Source organism: Nyctereutes procyonoides, unplaced genomic scaffold, assembly GCF_905146905.1.
Source record: "Nyctereutes procyonoides isolate TBG_1078 unplaced genomic scaffold, NYPRO_anot_genome, whole genome shotgun sequence".
NCBI classification, from domain to species: domain Eukaryota; kingdom Metazoa; phylum Chordata; class Mammalia; order Carnivora; family Canidae; genus Nyctereutes; species Nyctereutes procyonoides.
In genome coordinates, this window is record NW_026575046.1 from 14,833,009 (window position 1) to 14,852,279 (window position 19,271).

Below are 19,271 nucleotides of genomic sequence, written 5' to 3' on the forward strand. Positions count from 1 at the left end.
GTCAGGGTTTTCCAGAGAGTTAATAACCAATAGAAGTGAGGGGGCACTGGTATAAGTCTCAGAGTTCAAAGACCCAAGAACCAAGAACTTCAATATTTGAGGGCAGAAGATGGATTTCCAGCTCAAGAAGAGAGAGAGAAATTCCATCTTTCCTTTCCTTTTTTTTTTGTTTTTGTTTTTGTTTGTGTTTTTGTTTTTGGTGAACTTGGTGAAGACATATCTTCTTTACTCAGTATACTGATTCAATTGTTCATTTCTTCCAGAAACACCTTTGCAGACACACCCAGAAATTGTTTTATCACCTATCTGGGCATCCCTTAGCTCAGTCTAGTTGACCCTTAAAATTAACTATCGCAAATGCTTTCAGTAGGCCAGGTTATGTGGGAAATGTCTGTACCTTCCACTGAATTTTTCTGAGTGATTGCTTTAAAAAAATAAAGTCTATTTTAGAGAAACCAAACACCTGAGCAAAGACATTAACATTCAAACACCATAGAGGAGACAGATTCTGTAATTTAAGTCTAGGCAATGCACTAAAACAAAACAAAAACCCACAAAAATATATCAGAATCTATAGTTGCTACTATATAATATCTAAAATGTACAGTTTTCTTTTTTTAAATGTACAGTTTTCAACAAAAGAGAAACATACAAATAAAATACTCAGAGTAGTTAATAGATATTGCCTCTAAGCGGGCTAGATGTTGGATTCAGCAAAGACTTCAAAGCAGCTATCATAAATATGTTCAAAGAATTAAAGGAAACTGACCAAAGAGTTAAGTTAAAAGAAAATACAATTAAAATTGCCTAGCAAATAGGAAGTCTCCATAGAGAAATATAAACTATTTAAGAAAAAAAAAACCAAATGGAAATTGTAGAGTTGTAATATACAGTAACTGAATGAAAATTCATCAAGTGGTCTCAACATCAGATTTGAGATGACAGAGGAGAGAATGAGATAGCTCAAAGGTAAGGCACTAGAAATGATCCAGACCAAAGAACAAAAGAGAAAGGTATTGAAGGAAAATGAACAAAGCGTAAGAGATCTGTGGGACAACAGCTGGTGTACCAACATACCTGCAACAGGAGCTCCAGAAGGGCAGAAGGCAGAATGAAGCAGCAAATTATCTAAAGAAATAATGGCCCCAAACTTCCCACGTTTATTATCTACAGATCCAAAATTCTCAATGCCAAATAAGATAAGCACAAGGAGAACCACAACTAGGCACAGTCAAATTACTGAATGACAAAAAGAGAATCTTGAAAGCAGCGATGGAAAAACAACTCTGTAGAGGGGAACAATATGATTAATGGCTGGTTTTTTATCAGAACAATGGAGGCTAGAAGGTAGTGGAAAAACATATTCAAAATGTTGGAATAAAATTCAACTAAGAATTTATTTTTTTAATTTATTTTGTTATTTTTTTTCAACTAAGAATTTATATTCAGGAAAACTATCATTTGAAAATGAGGGTGAGGGGCACCTAACTGGCTCAGTCAGAAGAGCATGTTACTCTTGATCTCAGAGTTGTGAGTTTGAGCCCTATGTAAGGTGTAGAGATTGCCTAAATGAGGAATACTTTTTAAAAAAGAAAAGAAAATGAAGGTGAGATAGACATTCCCTGACAGACAAGATTTGTTGGTAGTAGTCCTGACCTAAAATAAATACTAAAGAAAGGCCTTAGGCTGAAAGAAAATGGGAGCACACAGACACTCATCCACAGAAAAGATTGAAGAGAATTGGAACTGAGAATAGGTATAATGGACTATATACACAAATATGCGTCAACTTGTAAATGGATCAACAATATGTATCTACTCAGAAGGAAGAATGAAGTACTAATTTCATGCACATATATGAGCCTCAAAAACAGCATGATGCATGAAAGAATCACAAAAGACTCCTATGTTGTATGAATCCAATTATATGAAATTTCTAGAAGAGACAAAGACATAGAGATCAAATGAAGGTCAGTTATTACCTGAGACAGGGTGAGAGCAGGCATTGATTGCCACCAGCCATGGAGAAACATTTTGGGGTTGGTGGATATCTTCTAAAACTGGATTTTGATCGTGATTACATAACTGTAAATTTACTAAAACTTCATCAGACTGTGTAATTACATGGTTGAATGTGTGGTATGCCAATTATACCTTAATACAGTGGTAAAAAATGTTAACAGTGCCTGTTTCTGAGTAGTGTGAATGGAGACAATTTTCATTTTCTTTTTGCTTCTATTGCATTTTCTAGACTGATTACCTAAACATCTATTATGGTTGGAATAAAAGACAACATTAAAAGTAAATTTTTAAACAATAACAACTATATTTAAAATACTTTTGAAGCAAAAACTCCCTTGACACACATAGACACACCCCCCCACACACACACACACCTAGCAGGAATCCCAGTAAACAATACTCTATCAGAGTGTAATTTAGCTAAATATATACTCTTTTATTGCACTTGGGAATTTAATATGGTAGTTATTTTGGGTCTTAGGATAAGGCTGTTGAGACGTGACTTTCTTTTCCTACAGAAAAATCCATCAACAGGATAACATTACATCAGCTGATGCCATGCCGCCAAATTATATCTCAGACTTTTTGAGGGTCCTTATGAGACCTGCAATAGAACAGGCAATGAATTTAAGTATGAAATGTCTTAATTGAGCCAAAGCTGATATTAGCTACTTGTAGAGACTAGCAGCCTGCCTTAAATGTTCCCCTTTTTTTTGCAGATGCTGTTGAGATATATTTTATAAAGAGTATCAGTGCATATCAAGCAACATTGGGCCCAGCAGATTATGAAACTCTGACAACTATTGAAGAATTTTGCAAATGGCTTGTCCAAAATGGCAAAAAACAGGTAAATATGAACAGGTAAATCAACAAGAGGCAGTGTGATCTTTGGCAAGATCCTTAGCCTTCATAGTGTTCATTTATATATGTAAATATATATATATACATATATATATAATTTATATTATGACTGTTCAGACATGGCTTTATTTTCCTACAGAAAAATCCATACCTTTCATCAACTGATGAAACTGATAACCATCAAATTATATCTCAGACTTTTTGAGATTCCTTATGAGACCTGCAATGAGAACAGGCAATGAATTATATATATATATATATATTCATTATTATACATTAACTATCATTAATTATCATATATATATGAAGAACTATCATTATTGAACTTAAGCTTGGAATTTTACTCTTCACAGAAACACATTACTTAGGTGACACATCACAACTGCCTGACCCTGGTGGGTTGGGTCAGTGTGATGTAGAACATCTCCTCCATAGAATATGGAATAAAACTGACATGCTCCTTCAGAATTGCCAGAATGATTTTAAAACGCTTTTCTTTAATTCATTCCCTAGGAGGCTTACAGACTGCTAAAGGCTTCACTGAAGTCTCAGGTCATCAGCTATGGTGACTGCAGTGAAAAAGTGACCGAAACGTTTTACAACATGGGCAGGATCTGCTTCGCCAAAGGAGAGCTCAGAAAGGCCATTCAGCTGTTACAGAAGGTGAATGCTGGCAGCCTTTTACATGTTCTCCTGGGCCTGTAAGCACAATGTGAAGAGTAATACGTGTGGTGTGGGGGGATTATTTTCCCTTTCTTTCCCTCCTCTCCCCTCCCCCTCCCCTCTCCTCCCCTCCCCTCCCTTTTGCTTCCCTCTCCTTCTTTCCTTCCTTCGCTTTTTCCTTACTTTACTATTCCTTTTGATTTTTTAAGTAAAGCAAAAATTCCATTTCTTAGATGTGCTGAGGGAGAACATGATACAGAGACTTTTGTTGTGTCCATGCTGGGCCAGCCTCTTAAAAGAGTAATAACATCGCAGTGTTGAAATCTAGGTATGGCAGTGGCGGAGTATGAAAGCACCCAACGTTGGGCGGTCAAGAACACCTTGTGTAAACCATTCTTGCCCAAATACTGATACCTTCCCAGGGGGCTCAGACAACCCTGGATGTTCACATCCTGTAGTAGGATCTGGCAAGAGGTGAGACCAAACCACGGTTCAGCTAGTCAGTATTCTGACAGACCAAGGCTAAAGACAAGGTCAGATCGGTAGGGATGTCTCTACATAAAATCTAAGTTTATTCAATGTCAGATAAAAAGTTGGTGAAGCTCAACCAATACTCATGTGAGCAGAGGGAGGAGTCGAAAGCAATCCACATGTGTACATTGGCAAACAACAGGTCTAGAGAGATTTTATCTCATTTCAGGTTAACTAAATGTAATCAGGAAATAAGTATGAAGATAGTAAATAATGGGAGAAAGGGGGCCTTATTTTGAAGATTCTGAGAAAAAGAAAACCTTATGAAATAAGTTACAGGGATCAGAAGAATGTCTTCAAGGGAAGCATGAACATAGGGATGGGGGCAGAAAAACCTGTAAGGACAGAAAACTTTACAGTGAAAGAATGACCATCTGAGTCCAAAAGATGAGATGAGATTCAAGAGTGAAATAAGGGATTTCAGAGAAACAACAAATCCAAAGAATTCAAAGCTACGTGGAAAATAGGGAAGACTGTCTTAATGTGTCACAGAGATGGTGAGCACATCTCCCAAATCTAAAATTGCAACAGAGTCAATTAAAATCAAAACAAAAATGAAACAGACTAACAAAATCAGATTCCTGAGCCTCACCTCAGACCATTACATCACAAGTTCTAAGAGGTGTGTTTAGAATCTGTGTTTTTAATACTTCTAGAGATATAATATCCTGCCAGTTTAAAGAATCAGAGATTGATAAGGCAGACTTGAAAAGCTGTCCGGCAATGCAGAGAGAAGGGAAAGAGGGAGGCAAAGTAGAGATTTACCTGAAGAATTGTGTGTATTCCTGAAAAAGAACTAGAATACTTGGAATAGAAACAGTAATCAAAGAAGTCATTGAGAGCAACTTTTCTTTTTTTTTTAATTTTTATTTATTTATGATAGTCACAGAGAGAGGGAGAGAGGCAGAGACATAGGCAGAGGGAGAAGCAGGCTCCATGCACCGGAAGCCCGATGTGGGATTCGATCCCGGGTCTCCAGGATCGCGCCCTGGGCCAAAGGCAGGCGCCAAACTGCTGCGCCACCCAGGGATCCCAAGAGCAACTTTTCTGAAATGAAAAACAACAACAACAACAAAACCAACCCAGCATACATATTGTACACAAGATGAAAAGCGAGCCCAATCTAGATTTTACCTGGCCATGGATGTCTGATGGCACAGCTACATCCTCCATTTGGAATAGTGATTCAACTTGGGGATTTAGGATTCTGTAAGGTAGGTAGGGGCTGCAGCTTTGCTATCAGCTTTTATCCTTAGGGCTTTAGACACATCAATGTCCCAGCCCAGAAAGGAGGTGGGAACTAGAAGGGCATGCTGACACTCAGGCTGTTGTTTTGAGGTTGGAACACCTTCTTCATGCTGGGTATCCATCAGTGGGTTGCTGGAAGTTTCTGAATTAGCCTAAGTTAATAGATGCTGTTCTGGGGATTGGAAACTACTCCCGGAGCTAAAAAGAAGGCAAGAAATCTCACCAAAAGTTGATGCTGTGAGGAAACTCCTTTGGCAGATAGAATAGAGCATAAAAAGGGTGACACTTTTGGCTAACTTTTTTCTTGGGCAGTTCACGTTTTATGTTAAAAGGAATCAAAGTTAAATGTAGTAGGGTGGAGGTGAGAAGAGAAAAGACAAACCTTAAAAATTATACTCTCGTGATGGAATAATTTTTATTTGCATACCATAAACTATACATATCTTGAAGTGTACAGTTTGATCAGTTTTGACATCTTGACCTGTGAAACTATTACCACAATCAAGATCATGAATATATCAGTCACCCCCAAAAGTTTCCCCATGTCCCTTTGTAATTATTCAGTTCCACCCTTCCCCCAAAGCCACCCCCAGGCAATAACTGGTTTGCTTTGTCACTGTAGACACATTAGCATTTTCTATGATTTTATATAAGTAGAATACTGTAGTTAAATCATTCTTTCACCATAATTATTTTGAGACTTATCCATATTATTGTGTGTATCCATGGTTTACTCTTACTGCTGAGTACTACATTATGTGGACAACATGATTTTTTTTTATCCATTCACCTGATGATGAACATTTGACTGTTTCCAGTTTGAATTTATTACGGATAAAACTATGAATATTCATGTACAAATGTTTGTATGGAGATACACTTTCTTCTCTTGGCTCAGTCCTTAGGAGTACAATGGCTAAGTAATATGATGGGTGTATGTTTACCTTTACGCAAAACTGCCAAAATTTTGGAAAATAGTTGCATCATGTATTCCCCCCAGCAGGGCCTGAGAATTCAGTTTCTCCACATCTTTGCCAGGAGTTGACGTGGCCAGTGCTTTTAATTGTAGCCACCCTAATAAGTATGGAGTGGTGTCTCATTGTGTTTTTTAAGGTATTTTTTTAAGGTATTTATTTATTTATTTGAGAGAGCGAGCGAGCAAGAGCACAAGTCAGGAGAGAGACAGAGGAAGAGAGAGAATCCCAAGCAGACTCTGTGCTGAGGACAGAGCCCACACGCAACTCAGTCTCATGATCCATGAGATCAAGACCTGAGCCAAAATCACAAGTTGGATATTTAACCTACTGTGCCACTCCGGCGCCCCTCATTGTGGTTTTGTGTTTATCTTGTGTATCTTTCCTTGTATTTATTTCTAATTTTATCTTCTTGGGTGAAGTGTTGATCCAAATCTTCTGCTCATTTTTCATTAGTTCTTTGCTTTCTTATGATTGACTTTTAAAAGTTCTTCATATACCCTAACCATGCTGTGTCCAATGCCTGTGGACTTGTATATGACTCTTTTAATATTGTAAAGATGCTGATGTACAATTTTTGTGTGTTTATATGAACACATGTTCCTAGTTCAAGTCCTAAATGATGATATAAAGTGAAAAAAATTAGAGTTCTTTATATATTCTAGGTACAAGTTCTTTATCAGATATGATTTGGAAATATTTTCTCTTAGTCTGCAGTTTGTCGTTTATTTGCTTAACAAATGTCTTTTGAAGAGCATAAATTTTAAAATTTAATGAAGTTCAGTTTATCATTTTGTTCTTTTATAGGTTATGCTTTTGATGTTTTATGTAGGAAATCTTTGCCTAAAAAAGTCACAAAGATTTTTCTTCTTTGTTTTCTTTTAGATTTTTTTTATAGTTTTAGGTTTAATATTTAGGTCTATGATCCACTTGAGTCAGTTTTCCTCCATGGTACTAGGACTGGATCTCAGTGAAATTTATTAATTAATTTTGCATATGGATATCCGGTTCTAGCATTATTTTTATTTTATTTTTTTTAATTTTTGTTTGTTTTATTTATTTATGATAGGCACACAGTGTGAGAGAGAGAGAGGCAGAGACACAGGCAGAGGGAGAAGCAGGCTCCATACACCGGGAGCCCGACGTGGGATTCGATCCCGGGTCTCCAGGATCGCGCCCTGGGCCAAAGGCAGGCGCCAAACCGCTGCGCCACCCAGGAATCCTGCATTATTTTTATTGAAAAGACATTCTTTTCTCTACTTTATTATCTTTGTACCTTTGTCAAAAATCAGTTTGTGGGGCACCTGGGTGGCTCAGTGGTTGAGCGTCTGCCTTTGGATCAGGTCATAATCTGGGAGTCGTGGGATAGAGTCCCATATCAGGCTCCCAGGAGGGAGCCTGCTTTTCCCCTCTGCCTATGTCTCTGATTCTCTATGTCTCTCATGAATAAAAAATAAAATAATATAAAGTCTTAAAAAAAATCTGTGTGTGTGTATGTATATGTGGATTTATTTATGGACTCTTTTCTATCCCACTGATTTTTTTTTTTTTTAAAGTAGGCTCCACATCCAACATAGGGCTTGAACTCATGACCCTGAGTTCAAGAGATGCATGCTCTACCAACTGAGGCAGCCACGCACCCCCTGTTCTTCTATCTTGATGCCAATACCTTGCTGTCTTGATTATTGTAGCTTTAAAACAGGTCCTGAAATTAGGTAGTGTTAGTTTTCCAACTTTGTTCTTCTTTTTTAGTGTTATTCTGAGTATTCTAGGTTCTTTGCATTTCCATAGGAATTTTAGAATCGCCATGTCAATTTCTCCAAAAACACAGGTTGGGATTTGGATTGAATTCCACTGAATGTATAGATCAGCTTGGGAAGAATTAACATCTTAACAGTCTTGAGCTTTTTACTCATAAACACATGGTGTTCTTCCATTTATAGATCATCTACTTTCTCCCAATATTTTTTATAATTTTCAATGTACAGATCTTCTGCATCTTTTCTTAGTTTTATTCATACTACTTTCATATTTTGATGCTATTTTAAATGTATCATATATGGATTTCAATTTCTGATTATTGATGCTAGTATAGAAATACAAGGGATTTATTAAAATAATAATTTTGTGTCCATAACTTTGCTAAACTCACTTGTTCTAGTAGCTGTTCATAGATTCATCAGATTTTCTACATGGATGATCTTGTCATCTGCAAATAAAGTTTTACTTCTTTCATTCTGATTTGGATGCCTTTTATTTCTTGTCACATTGGCTAGAACATCTAGTACAATGTTGAATAGAATTAGTGAGAACAGGCAACCTTGTCTAATTCCTGTTTTCAAGGGGAAATAATTTAGTCTTTCATCAATTAAGTTTGATGTTAGCTGTAGATTTTTTTTAAAGATTTTATTTATTTATTCATAGAGACACAGGCAGAGGGAGAAGCAGGCTCCATGCAGGGAACCCAAGGTGGGACTTGATCCCGGGTCTCCAGGATCACACCCCAGGCTGCAGGCAGCGCTAAACCGCTGCACCACCGGGGATGCCCAGCTGTAGATTTTTTAATAGATGCTTTCTTAGGTTGAGGAGATTCCCTTTTATTCCTGGTTTGCTAAGGAGTTATTGTTGCTTTTAAATCAGGAATAGTTGTTGGATTTTATAAAATTGGGTTTTGGATATTATAAAAATTATTTTTCTGTACCTACTGCTATAATCCATGATTTTTAAGATTTTATTTATTTATTCATGAGAGACACAGAGAGAGGCAGAGACATAGGCGGAAAAAGAAGTAGGCTCCCTGCAGGGAGCCCGATGCAGGACTCGATCCTGGGACCCCGGGATCATGACCTGAGTCAAAGGCAGATGCTCAACCACTGAGCCACCTAGACACTTCAATCCATGATTTTTTGGGTCTATAATTCCTATCCCTGTGCTTTCAAGTTCATTGATTTTTTTTTCTCCAATGTCAATCTCTTAACCCCATCTAGTGTATACTTCCTTCAGATATTTTCATCTCAGAAATTTGATTTGGGTCTTTAAAAAAAATTTTTTTCATGTCCTCACTTAATTTTTTAAGCACATGAAATAAAGTTACAGTAATGGTCTTAATATGCTTTTCTGCTAATTCTAACATCAAGCCAGTTTGGGGTTGGTTTTTATTGATTTATCTCATATGGATCATACGTTTCTCATATGGATCATACTTTTCTTCTTTACATGCCTGGCAATCTTTGGATGCTAGACATTGTATATTTTATGTTATTGGGTGTTGGATATTTTTGTATTCCTATAAGTATTTTGAACTTTGTTCTGGATGTCAGTTACAGTTTGGTCCTTTTAGGTCTTGCCTTTTAAGACTCAGTAGATGAGACTAGAGCAGCATTTAGTCAAGGGCTAATTACCCTTGATTACTGAGGCAAAAAGCCTTCTGAGTACACCACCCACAATGAGGCTTTCTAGATTAGCTGGTTGGAACAGGCACTATACCTAGCCCTGTGTTAAGTGCCCAGTCCTGTTCCTGCCAGCCCCTTCAGTTGATGCTTTCCCCAGCTTTGGGCAGTTTTCTCACACAGATGTGCTAATTAGTACTCTGCTGAATAATTAAAGGAGACCCACTGCAGATATTTCTGGATCTTTTTCTGTGCAGCTGTCTCCTCTCTTTTACACTGCTCTGAGAATCTCCTGGGACTCTCAGCTCTTTTTCCTCAATTCAGGGAGTCTGCTGAGCTTCAAGTTGTTCCTTTCCCTACATCATGGCCTGGAAATGCTCCTAAAGCAATAATCTGGGGGCAGTCATAGGATTTATATCACTTGTTGCCCTCTCTCAGGGACACTGCTCTTTGTTGGCTGATGTTCAGCGTCTTAAAGATTGTTACATATATTATGGGTTTTCTTTCTTTCCTTCCTTCCTTCCTTCCTTCCTTCCTTCCTTCCTTCCTTCCTTCCTTCCTTCCTTCCTTCTCCCCTCTCCTCCTCCTCCTCCTTCTCCTGCTTCTTCTGCTTCTTCTTCTTCGCTGTTTCAAGTGCAAGGGTAAATCTGATCCCTGTTATTCCATCTTGATTGGATAGAGGTTAGGAATAAAATTTTAAATGGAAAACTACCTAAGAGTAAAGTGATATAGCATATTTAGGATCTGTACACCAATTTCATTTATGTCCATCCATTCGGTCATAGCTATTTGGAAAATCCTCATGGCAGCCACTCCTGCAGCTATGTTTTGGCCCTGTTACTTGGGTGATCCATAGCCATATACAGCAGTGGTAGGTGCAATGAAATGGAATGATACACATAGACCCATGGGGGGTGTCCAGAGCCTTCAATTCAAGCTCCTTTGGGCACCTGGGTGGCTCAGTGGTTGAGCATCTGCTTTTGGCTCAGGTCATGATCCTGGGGTCCTGGGATCAAGTCCCACATTGGGCTCCCCACAGGAAGTCTGCTTCTCCCTCTGCCTATGCGTCTGCCTCTCTCTGTGTCTCTCATGAATAAATAAATAAAATCCTTAAAAAAATTCAGGCTCCTTTTCCTTCTTGGTTGGGAACCAGGAGGAGATTCAGAAATTTGAAATGTAAACTCATGATATCTCAATTCCACTAGTGTTCTCCTGAGTTTGGTTTATAATGATGGGGCTTGCTATCTGATTCTCTTTAACTTGTTATGTTTTTCAACTTACCTACAGTGTCTGATGATTCAAATCTTTTTATATGGAAGTGAGCACAGTAAAAGCAGAGACACAAAAGACCTCCTTACCTTGTTGCAGAGGTGAGTTCTGGCTCTGGTCATCAACCAGGTCATCTGTGTGGGTATGTGGATAGCATGGCCTTGCCCAGATTCTTTCAGCTAGGGGTGATCACCTCTGTTATTCTTGCTATTAAGGCAGAATGCCAACCTCTGCTATGGTTTTGGCCAAATCCTGTGGTGGTAACTAATTGATTTCTAGTAGTGTCTCAGAAACCAATGTTCTGAGGGTCTTCTGCAATAATATTTACTATTTATCCTATCTCTTTCAATGCTGAACATTGGAACCAAATCCTACAAGAGAGTTTCTCAGCTGACAGCCTGTGACAGATCCAATATGGATTTCTATAAAGTAAATTAATATGTTAAACTTGTTTTTTCTTGCTGCATATATACAATCTTGGTCCTTCAATATAAGGCAAGATTTTGGGGTAGGGGACAGGATTTAATCTCCAAAGTTAGTAATAAAAGAGTGTTTTGCACAGACTTGCCCCTTATTTATCTATTTATCTTTGGCATATTGTTGCTTTTTGTTCATCTCAGAATCATGTTGACCTTGAAATATTCTCTTCTAAGAAAGAAGAGAATTAAAATTTGTTGGGTGTATACTAAGCGCCTATGACTGAACTAGGTCCTAGCTGTGAAGTATTTAATCCTCAAAAATCTCCAGTACGATAGCTCTCATTTGATGGAAGGGAGTCCAATGTTCTGCAAAGGAACTTGCCTAAATATACTTCATCTTGGAGTAAGTGGTGGCCCAAGCAAGTATGACTCTAAAGGCCATGTGCTTTTCTCCTTAAAGCCTCTAATAAGCCTCTAATTCTCCTGCTTCATCAGTATCCAGAGGAGGTTCTCTAGCCTCTCTAGTAATGCCCATGTGAGGATGGTGTATAGGGAACTTTGCCCCCTACCTGCTAATGTGTATGAAAGTATATTTTCCTGGTCAAGAACTATATATAGGGACCCCTGGGTGGCTTAGCAGTTTAGCACCTGCCTTCAATCCAGGGTGTGATCCTGGAGACCCGGGATCGAATCCCACGTCGGGCTCCCGGTGCATGGAGCCTGCTTCTCCCTCTGCCTGTGTCTCTGCCTCTCTCTCTCTCTCTCATGATTAATAAATAAAATTTAAAAAAAAGAGGGGGAAGGGACAGAGGGAGAGGGAGAGAGAGAATCCCAAGTGGGATCCATACCCAGCACAGAGCCTGAGTTGGGGCTTGATCTCCCTCCCCTGAGATCATGACCTAAGCTGAAATCAAGGGTCAGGTGCTTAACCTATTGAGCCACCCAGGTGCCCCCATAACAATATTAATAATATTGTGTAATTGTATAATAATATTGCACTGTAAAATACATATACTATTTCTAACCCACAAATAATCCTATTAGGGAGGTGTTTTTATCTCCCATGTGCAAGTGATAAAACTGAGAATCAGAAAGTTTGAGTATCTTGTTTTAAATCACCTAGCTGGTAAGTATAGTGAGACTTGAACCCACACCCCAGTGCATTTCAAAAATGCACTTCTTTTTTACTATGGAATGGGGATTCTCACTTTGATGAATTTGAGAATACATATGGAGAGGCCCACTTATCAGGGGAGCCTCTGGAGGTGCATTTTACATATGGAGGCACTGAGGGCTGATTTTTTTTTTTGAGGGCTGATATTTACACAGAAAGAGGTGGAACTGGGATTTGAAACTAGGTCTTTCTAACTCCAGATGTGGTCTTTGTAGGCAGTGTAGCCCACACTCTGAAGGCAGACAGACTATCTGAATTTAAAACTCAGGTTCCAATCTCAGTTCCCTGATGTAGGCAAACCTTTCTTGGCCTTTGTTTGTTTAAGAAAATAACAGTACCTTGCTCAAAAGGTAGGTTTTCTGAGAATAAGATTATATATAATACACCATGCCTAGATCAAGTCCTGGCAGGTCTTGAATGCTCGGTGAATGTTGGAATAATCATAATGATGATAATGTTAATCTTTCTGAGATGCTGTAGGTAATAGGCCTGAATGTTTAAATGAGAAGTTTTTGTGTAGCATGCAACTATTATTATTTTATTTTACAAGTAATGAGTAAAGAGCATACATAACTGGATTCATCCCTGTTGGCTTAACCTGCCTCTGTCACTTACTAAGTATGTGGCCTTGGGAAAATCATTTAACCATCTTGAACTTTGGTTTCTCCATCGTTAAAATAGATAATAGTATACCACATAAAGTTGTTGTGAGTTTTAAATAAAATAATGTCTAGGACATGCATAGGACCAAGCCTGGAAGACTGTGTGCTTGCTCAGTCAGTGTTTGCAACACAGCCTTCACTCCCCCTTCTCCCTCAAACCTGGAGCTAAAGTTCTACTCAGCTTGTATTTAAAAAGAAAAATTAGGGAGCAGCTGGAGTGAATGTACTTCCTTGGTAGCCTGAGGTTTTCCTTCCCCGTCTTTCACCGTTCCTTGTTTCTTGTCCATGGTTTGAAAAGAATCAGAGGAAGAGCAGAAATTAGGAGGAGCTGGTATAACCTAATTCAGACCCCAGGTAGTATGAATTTCTTTAGGCACGTGGAGACTAATTCTCTCTGTAAATGACAATGAGCGCAGGACCTGCCAAGAAAATTGAGATAAAGAGGAACAGTCTTTTGGAGGACTCTGCTGCAGAAGTTGAGTCAGTAGAGGTTTTTCTTCCACCAAAACAAGCCCATATCTCATTCCTCAAGAAGTGCTGAGCAAAGCCATAGGAGTAGCTGCCAAAGCCCAGATGTCAAAAAAAAAAAATTAAAAAACCAGTACAAGAATTGTTCTCTTTGCTTGAGCATCTCACTGGAATGATCAATCCCAGATGTCCTGGAACTCGGCGAGTTTTCCAATGAGCTCTTGTGCTTTTTACCCCACCTCCTATGGAAACCCAGTGACAACATCACTGGACATTCATTGCCAGGAGCCTCAATTCTTGGCTTTTAAAGCCTCTGCAAAGAAGTGAAAGCAGAAATGGCCCCTTGAAATAGGAGTTGATTGTAAGGTTAGATGATAGTTGCAATCCTCAAGTCAGATTTTAGTGTATTGAAAAGGCACAGAAAATCTCAGATTTTGGAATAAACTTGTACCTAAATCACAAATGTACTTCAGTTTTAATTACTTACATATCAGGCTCCTTCTAAGTACTAAATACTAATATTTTTAAGATAGAGTCCTTTCAGTAAAGCAAACACACATGACCAGATGACTAGTGTAGTAAAGCATTAATAGAAATGTGAACAAAGAGGACAAGTAATAAATTGGGAGACTAGAAATATGGGTGGAAACTGTGTATACACTGGGGGCAGGTCGCTGAGTCTTCAAAGAAAAGTACGATATCAGCAGGAAGCAGAGAAGCCAGAGGAGGGCATTTCAAGTAGCATGAACAAAAAGTACAGTGGCATGGAGAGAGTTGATATTTCTGAGGAAACACAAGGTACATGAGTAAGAACATGCTGGACATGAGTTTGGAAAGATAAATTAGGGTGAGATTATGGGCTATTTTATGTGCCATGCTAAGGAGTTTAGAACTTAGTAGACAGAAGTATTTTAACAAGATACAACATGATAGATTATTGGCTTTACGACATTAACTCTGACAGCAGTGAAAGGATAGATGGGACGTAGGTGATTTTAGAAGCAGGGAGATCAGTTAGGAGGCAGATACAACAGTCCAAGATGGAAGTGTTGGGAGCCCTAATTATCTAAAGCCATAATAGGAGGAAAGTGGAGAGGATGGATTGAGAAACAATTTGTGATCTATTCTAATAAGACCTTAGAGCCAATTAGATGTGAGATGTAATAGAGGCAGGAGTCATAGGAGACTTTGAAGTTTCTAGCTTGGACATTTGGGTGAATGGTAGTGCTACTAAATGAAATAGTGTTGACAAGTGGAGATCATCCTGGAGGATGTCTAGAGGGTATGAGGAAGATGATGATTTCTATTTTGGATGTGTTAAGTTTGAGGTACCCACAATGCATCCACTAGACAATGTCTAGTAGGCTCAATGGTTCAGGAGCTCAAGGACATGGATTCTGAAGTGAGGGGAATGGATCAAAAACCCATGGAATAGGGATCCCTGGGTGGCACAGCGGTTTAGCGCCTGCCTTTGGCCCAGGGCGCGATCCTGGAGACCCGGGATCGATCGAATCCCACGTCGGGCTCCCGGTGCATGGAGCCTGCTTCTCCCTCTGCCTATGTCTCTGCCTCTCTCTCTCTCTCTCTCTCTCTCTCTCTCTGTGACTATCATAAATAAATAAAATTAAAAAAAACCCATGGAATATGTATATATGAAATGAAAGGCTTAGGAGAAAACATTTGTACTTATTTTAGAGATAATATATGCAATATTATTTGGAATAAAGACAGGGCTCAAATTTAAGCTTTCTCATTTGCTGTGAGACTTCTTATGTCTTCCTTCCTTCATCTAAAAAGTGTGAAGGGGCACCTGACTGGCTCAGTTAGTAGAGTATATGGCTCTTGATTTAGGGGTTGTGAGTTTGAGTCCCATGTTGGATGTAGATACTTAAAAAATTTTAAAAATAATCTTACAAATGTGAATAATAAGAATTCTATTTTCATTGCTTTACTTAATATATGGCATTTGTAAGCTTCTGTAACTGTTAATTGTTGTAATTACTATTGTGTTATTTGGGAGTCATGCAGACATTTCTGTCTTCCTTGTAGATTTTATTTTTAAAAACTTATTTATTTATTTATAGAGTATGGGAAACAGGGGGGACAAGCAGAAAGAGGGACCAGCAGACTCCGTGCTGAGCTGGGAGCCCAATGCAGGGCTCCATCTTATGAACCTGAGATCATGACCTGAGCTGAAATCAAGAGTCAGAGGCTTAACTGACTGAGCCACTCAGGCAACCCTTAGAATTTTTTAAATAATAACAAAACAGTAGAAAAAACTCAAATGTCCACCAGTAGGAGCACCAGTACATGTTTATGGTCAATATAACAAGTTCGTGTTTATAATCGTATATATGGTCATTCGAAAGCATGAAGTAGAGCTTTGAAGAGTTATAGATATATTGCAGATATATTATTAGCGGTAAAAACATGAAAAGTACATATTAGTGAGTATCATATATAGTATAACCCATAAATATATATAAATATGTAGTTTGTAAAGGTAACAGTAACTATCTCTGGGACATAAGATTGTGGAGGGCTTTCAACTTCTATGTTATGTATTTGTGCTGTTGACTTTTTTACATAACAAATATGTATTATATCTGTAATAATAAAACAGATAAATTTTTAAAGAGTATGGCATGTGTGTCAAATATTAAGAGACAGTGTAATGTAGTGTTAAGAGAATGGACTATAGTCAGATACCAGCTCTTATTTATTAGCTATCTGACCTCGAACAAGTCACTTTACTCCTCAGTTTCCTTATCTGTAAAAAATCTATAAAATGTGACTAAATTAATGGAAGTAAAACTGCTCAGAAAGAGGCCTGATAGAGGCCTATGTGCTACTTAGAGGTGGTGCTGATGATGACGCTGATGATGATAGGAGGACGAGGACTACTAAGAAGCCAGTATGCTGGCAAATAGAGAATCGCCACTGACATTCGAGCAAGCTGTAGTGGTAGAGCAGATTTTTGAGATTACCCCAATAATCCAGCACCTAATTAAACACCTCCCCAAATCAGGAACTCACTCATCACCTGTCGAAGTGGCCCTTTCCTATACTGGACAGTTCTTATTGTTAGAAGGTGTGTAAGAGTCAAGGTCATGGACGTTAGAGTCAGACTGACTTGTGTTGGAATCCAGGCTCTGCCATTTTCTGTGTGTCACAAGGCAAGTTATCCTAAGCCTCAATTTCCTCCAGCGAGGACCAGAATAGTATTTATAATATGGAAACATAATGAAGAACAAATGAGCCTTTTACATAATGCCCTTAGCACAGTGTCTGGCTTATGGTCAATAAACACTAGCTCAATAAATAAATATTCAATAAATACTAGCTAGTTTTACAACTCGAGCTAGTCATCCAGACATATTGGAAGTATGAGAGTATGGTGCATCAACTTCACTTTTGTTATTTTTTAACATTTCTAGGACAGCCATTTGCCAAAGAGCTATTTCGGTTATTTCTTTTGATGGGTCTTCAGATATAGAAGCCAGCAGGAGCAGCAAGGAAAACCATCCTTTTCTCTTCCCAAGAGCGGGGAGAAGGAATGCCCATTGATTAATGGTCTGCTGTCCCCTCGGTCATGTGAAGACAGAACAGCCTCTTCTGGGCCGGGGGGGGGGGTGCTGGGGGGTGGGGGGCGAAAGCCAAGGGACGTAGGATTGGGAGCAATTCTGGCCAGAGAGGAGTGCATCAAGGGAGAGGGTAGATGAGGTGCGCGGTCAGGTCAGCCTTGGGCAGGACCTCAGTGATGAAATTATGCTCCGCCGGCTGGTTTTCTGGATGCGGCCCTCCTGTTCTTTTCCTATCACTTATCAGTGAATATTCCAACGCTGCCTCTACAAAACCAGAGGGGAGAATATTCGGGCAAACCTCGGTGTATGAGTCGTGAGAGGCAACTCTGCTCTTGTGTCCTGGTGCCAGGTCAGGGGTTCTACAATCTACAGCCTCTGTCATGTCCACAAAAATGGATTGATAGGAGGATACAGTGTGGAATAGGCAAGGAGAGCAGACAGTTTTCATCTCGTGGGCCCACTCTATTAGTGGTTTCCTAGAGTGATGCTTGCTTGACGTTCCAGGGCATCAAGGGCTTCGTGGAGCTGATTTATTCGTATTGTCGTGGAGTCTGGGTGGGGGGGAAGGCTGAGCCACTGCCACAGATCTGCTATTTGGGCATAGCGACACGAGCAGTGTACTTTGAGTGGAGGCACCTCATGTGTGAGGCCCGACTCCGCCATGAAATAGCTACATGACCCTTGGTCGCCTACACATTGTTTCCTCATCTTCACTCATTTCTTCAACAATTATCTTTGTGAGCACCTACTAAATGCTGGGTGCGGTTCAAGATGTGGGTGCTAATAAAGTTAAACTCGGTCATGACTCTTAAGAAACAATCAAGTAGGAGAGGCAACTAAGAAGAAATGATGAAAAGATGAATGAGTCCTGTAGTAGAAATCTCAGTGCAGTGCAGGTGGGAAGGAGAGACAGTCTAAGAAAGCTGGAAAAAGACTTCACTGAGAGGGTTACATCTGAGTTGTTTTTTGAAGGGCAAGTAACAGTTCATCCAGGTGGAGAAGAGAAACCATTCCAGGAAGAAGGAACTGTATATGCAAAGGCCCTGAGGTATGACAGAGGACAGCGTATCGGAGCAATGGTAAGTTCTTTATGGCTGCCATACACAGTAGCATTTTCTGGAGGGTACTGCAAGGGTTGCTGATTGCAAGGGATGTTGCACTGCCTACATGGAGGAGGGAGAAAGGCTCTGGGCAGATTGGTTTAGGGAAAAATAAAGTAGGATAAATAAAGTGACACACGTTCATTTCTTGGGCTTCTCAGAACTTTCAATATACTAAACTCCCCCATTGGCATGTTGAAAACAAATTAATTTTTTTTAAAAAAGACTGTATTCCTATACACCTGAATTCTTTTTGAAATGGTCAGTGATTTAAATTTTGGCAAATAAAAGAGTCTTTAGAACCACAGTAGAAAAACTAAGAAAGATTTGGTTTTATTTTAAAGCAAGGGGTACTGCAGCGCCTGCTTGAACTGAGGGTACGAGAATGCTTTTATAGTTTGGTAAAGAATCTGGGCCCCACTTCAGGACATAATAAAGTCTGTGAACACGACTATCTCACCAATGAACTATTTTATCTGATCACAGAAACATGACTTCAATACATCCCTGTGAACTAATTTTTCTTTATGATTCATGGCGGCTGAGAGCTAGCTCTGGAGACAGACAAATTTGGGTTCAGACTCCATTACCACCACTTTCTAGCTGCATGTTACCCTGTGTCCTCATCAACAGAATGGAGAGAATAGTACCTGTCCCTTAGTGTTGCTGTGAAAATAAAATGTCTGGAAGGTCGTCAGCAAGGTGCCCGGCCCCGTAGCAATCATTTGACAAATAGCAGCTATTTTTATTTTTCCTGAAGCTGGAGCTTTGAGTTTCTTACTTTCTAGTTACAACATGGGTGCACGAAGCAAAAGGAGGTTGGTAACTATTGTTGCTGAAAAGCTACCACCAGGCTGGTGTGGAAAACATTTTGCTGGTTAACATCTCAAAAGTGAGCTGGAGCTTA

The 19,271-nt window shown here is 39.2% G+C and overlaps 1 protein-coding gene across 1 annotated transcript in view; it reads left to right on the forward strand.

Moving 5' to 3' along the window:
• TTC23L (tetratricopeptide repeat domain 23 like) overlaps positions 1–18,467 on the forward strand; it is a 53,133-nt gene extending 34,666 nt beyond the window's left edge. The window contains exons 9-11 of the mRNA XM_055325888.1: positions 2,742–2,869; positions 10,976–11,058; positions 18,237–18,467. Of these exons, the coding sequence (XP_055181863.1) occupies positions 2,742–2,869; positions 10,976–11,058; positions 18,237–18,318 (293 nt within the window). The 3' untranslated portion in view covers positions 18,319–18,467. The remainder of the gene's footprint in view (positions 1–2,741; positions 2,870–10,975; positions 11,059–18,236) is intronic.
• Positions 18,468–19,271: the final 804 nt, after the last annotated feature.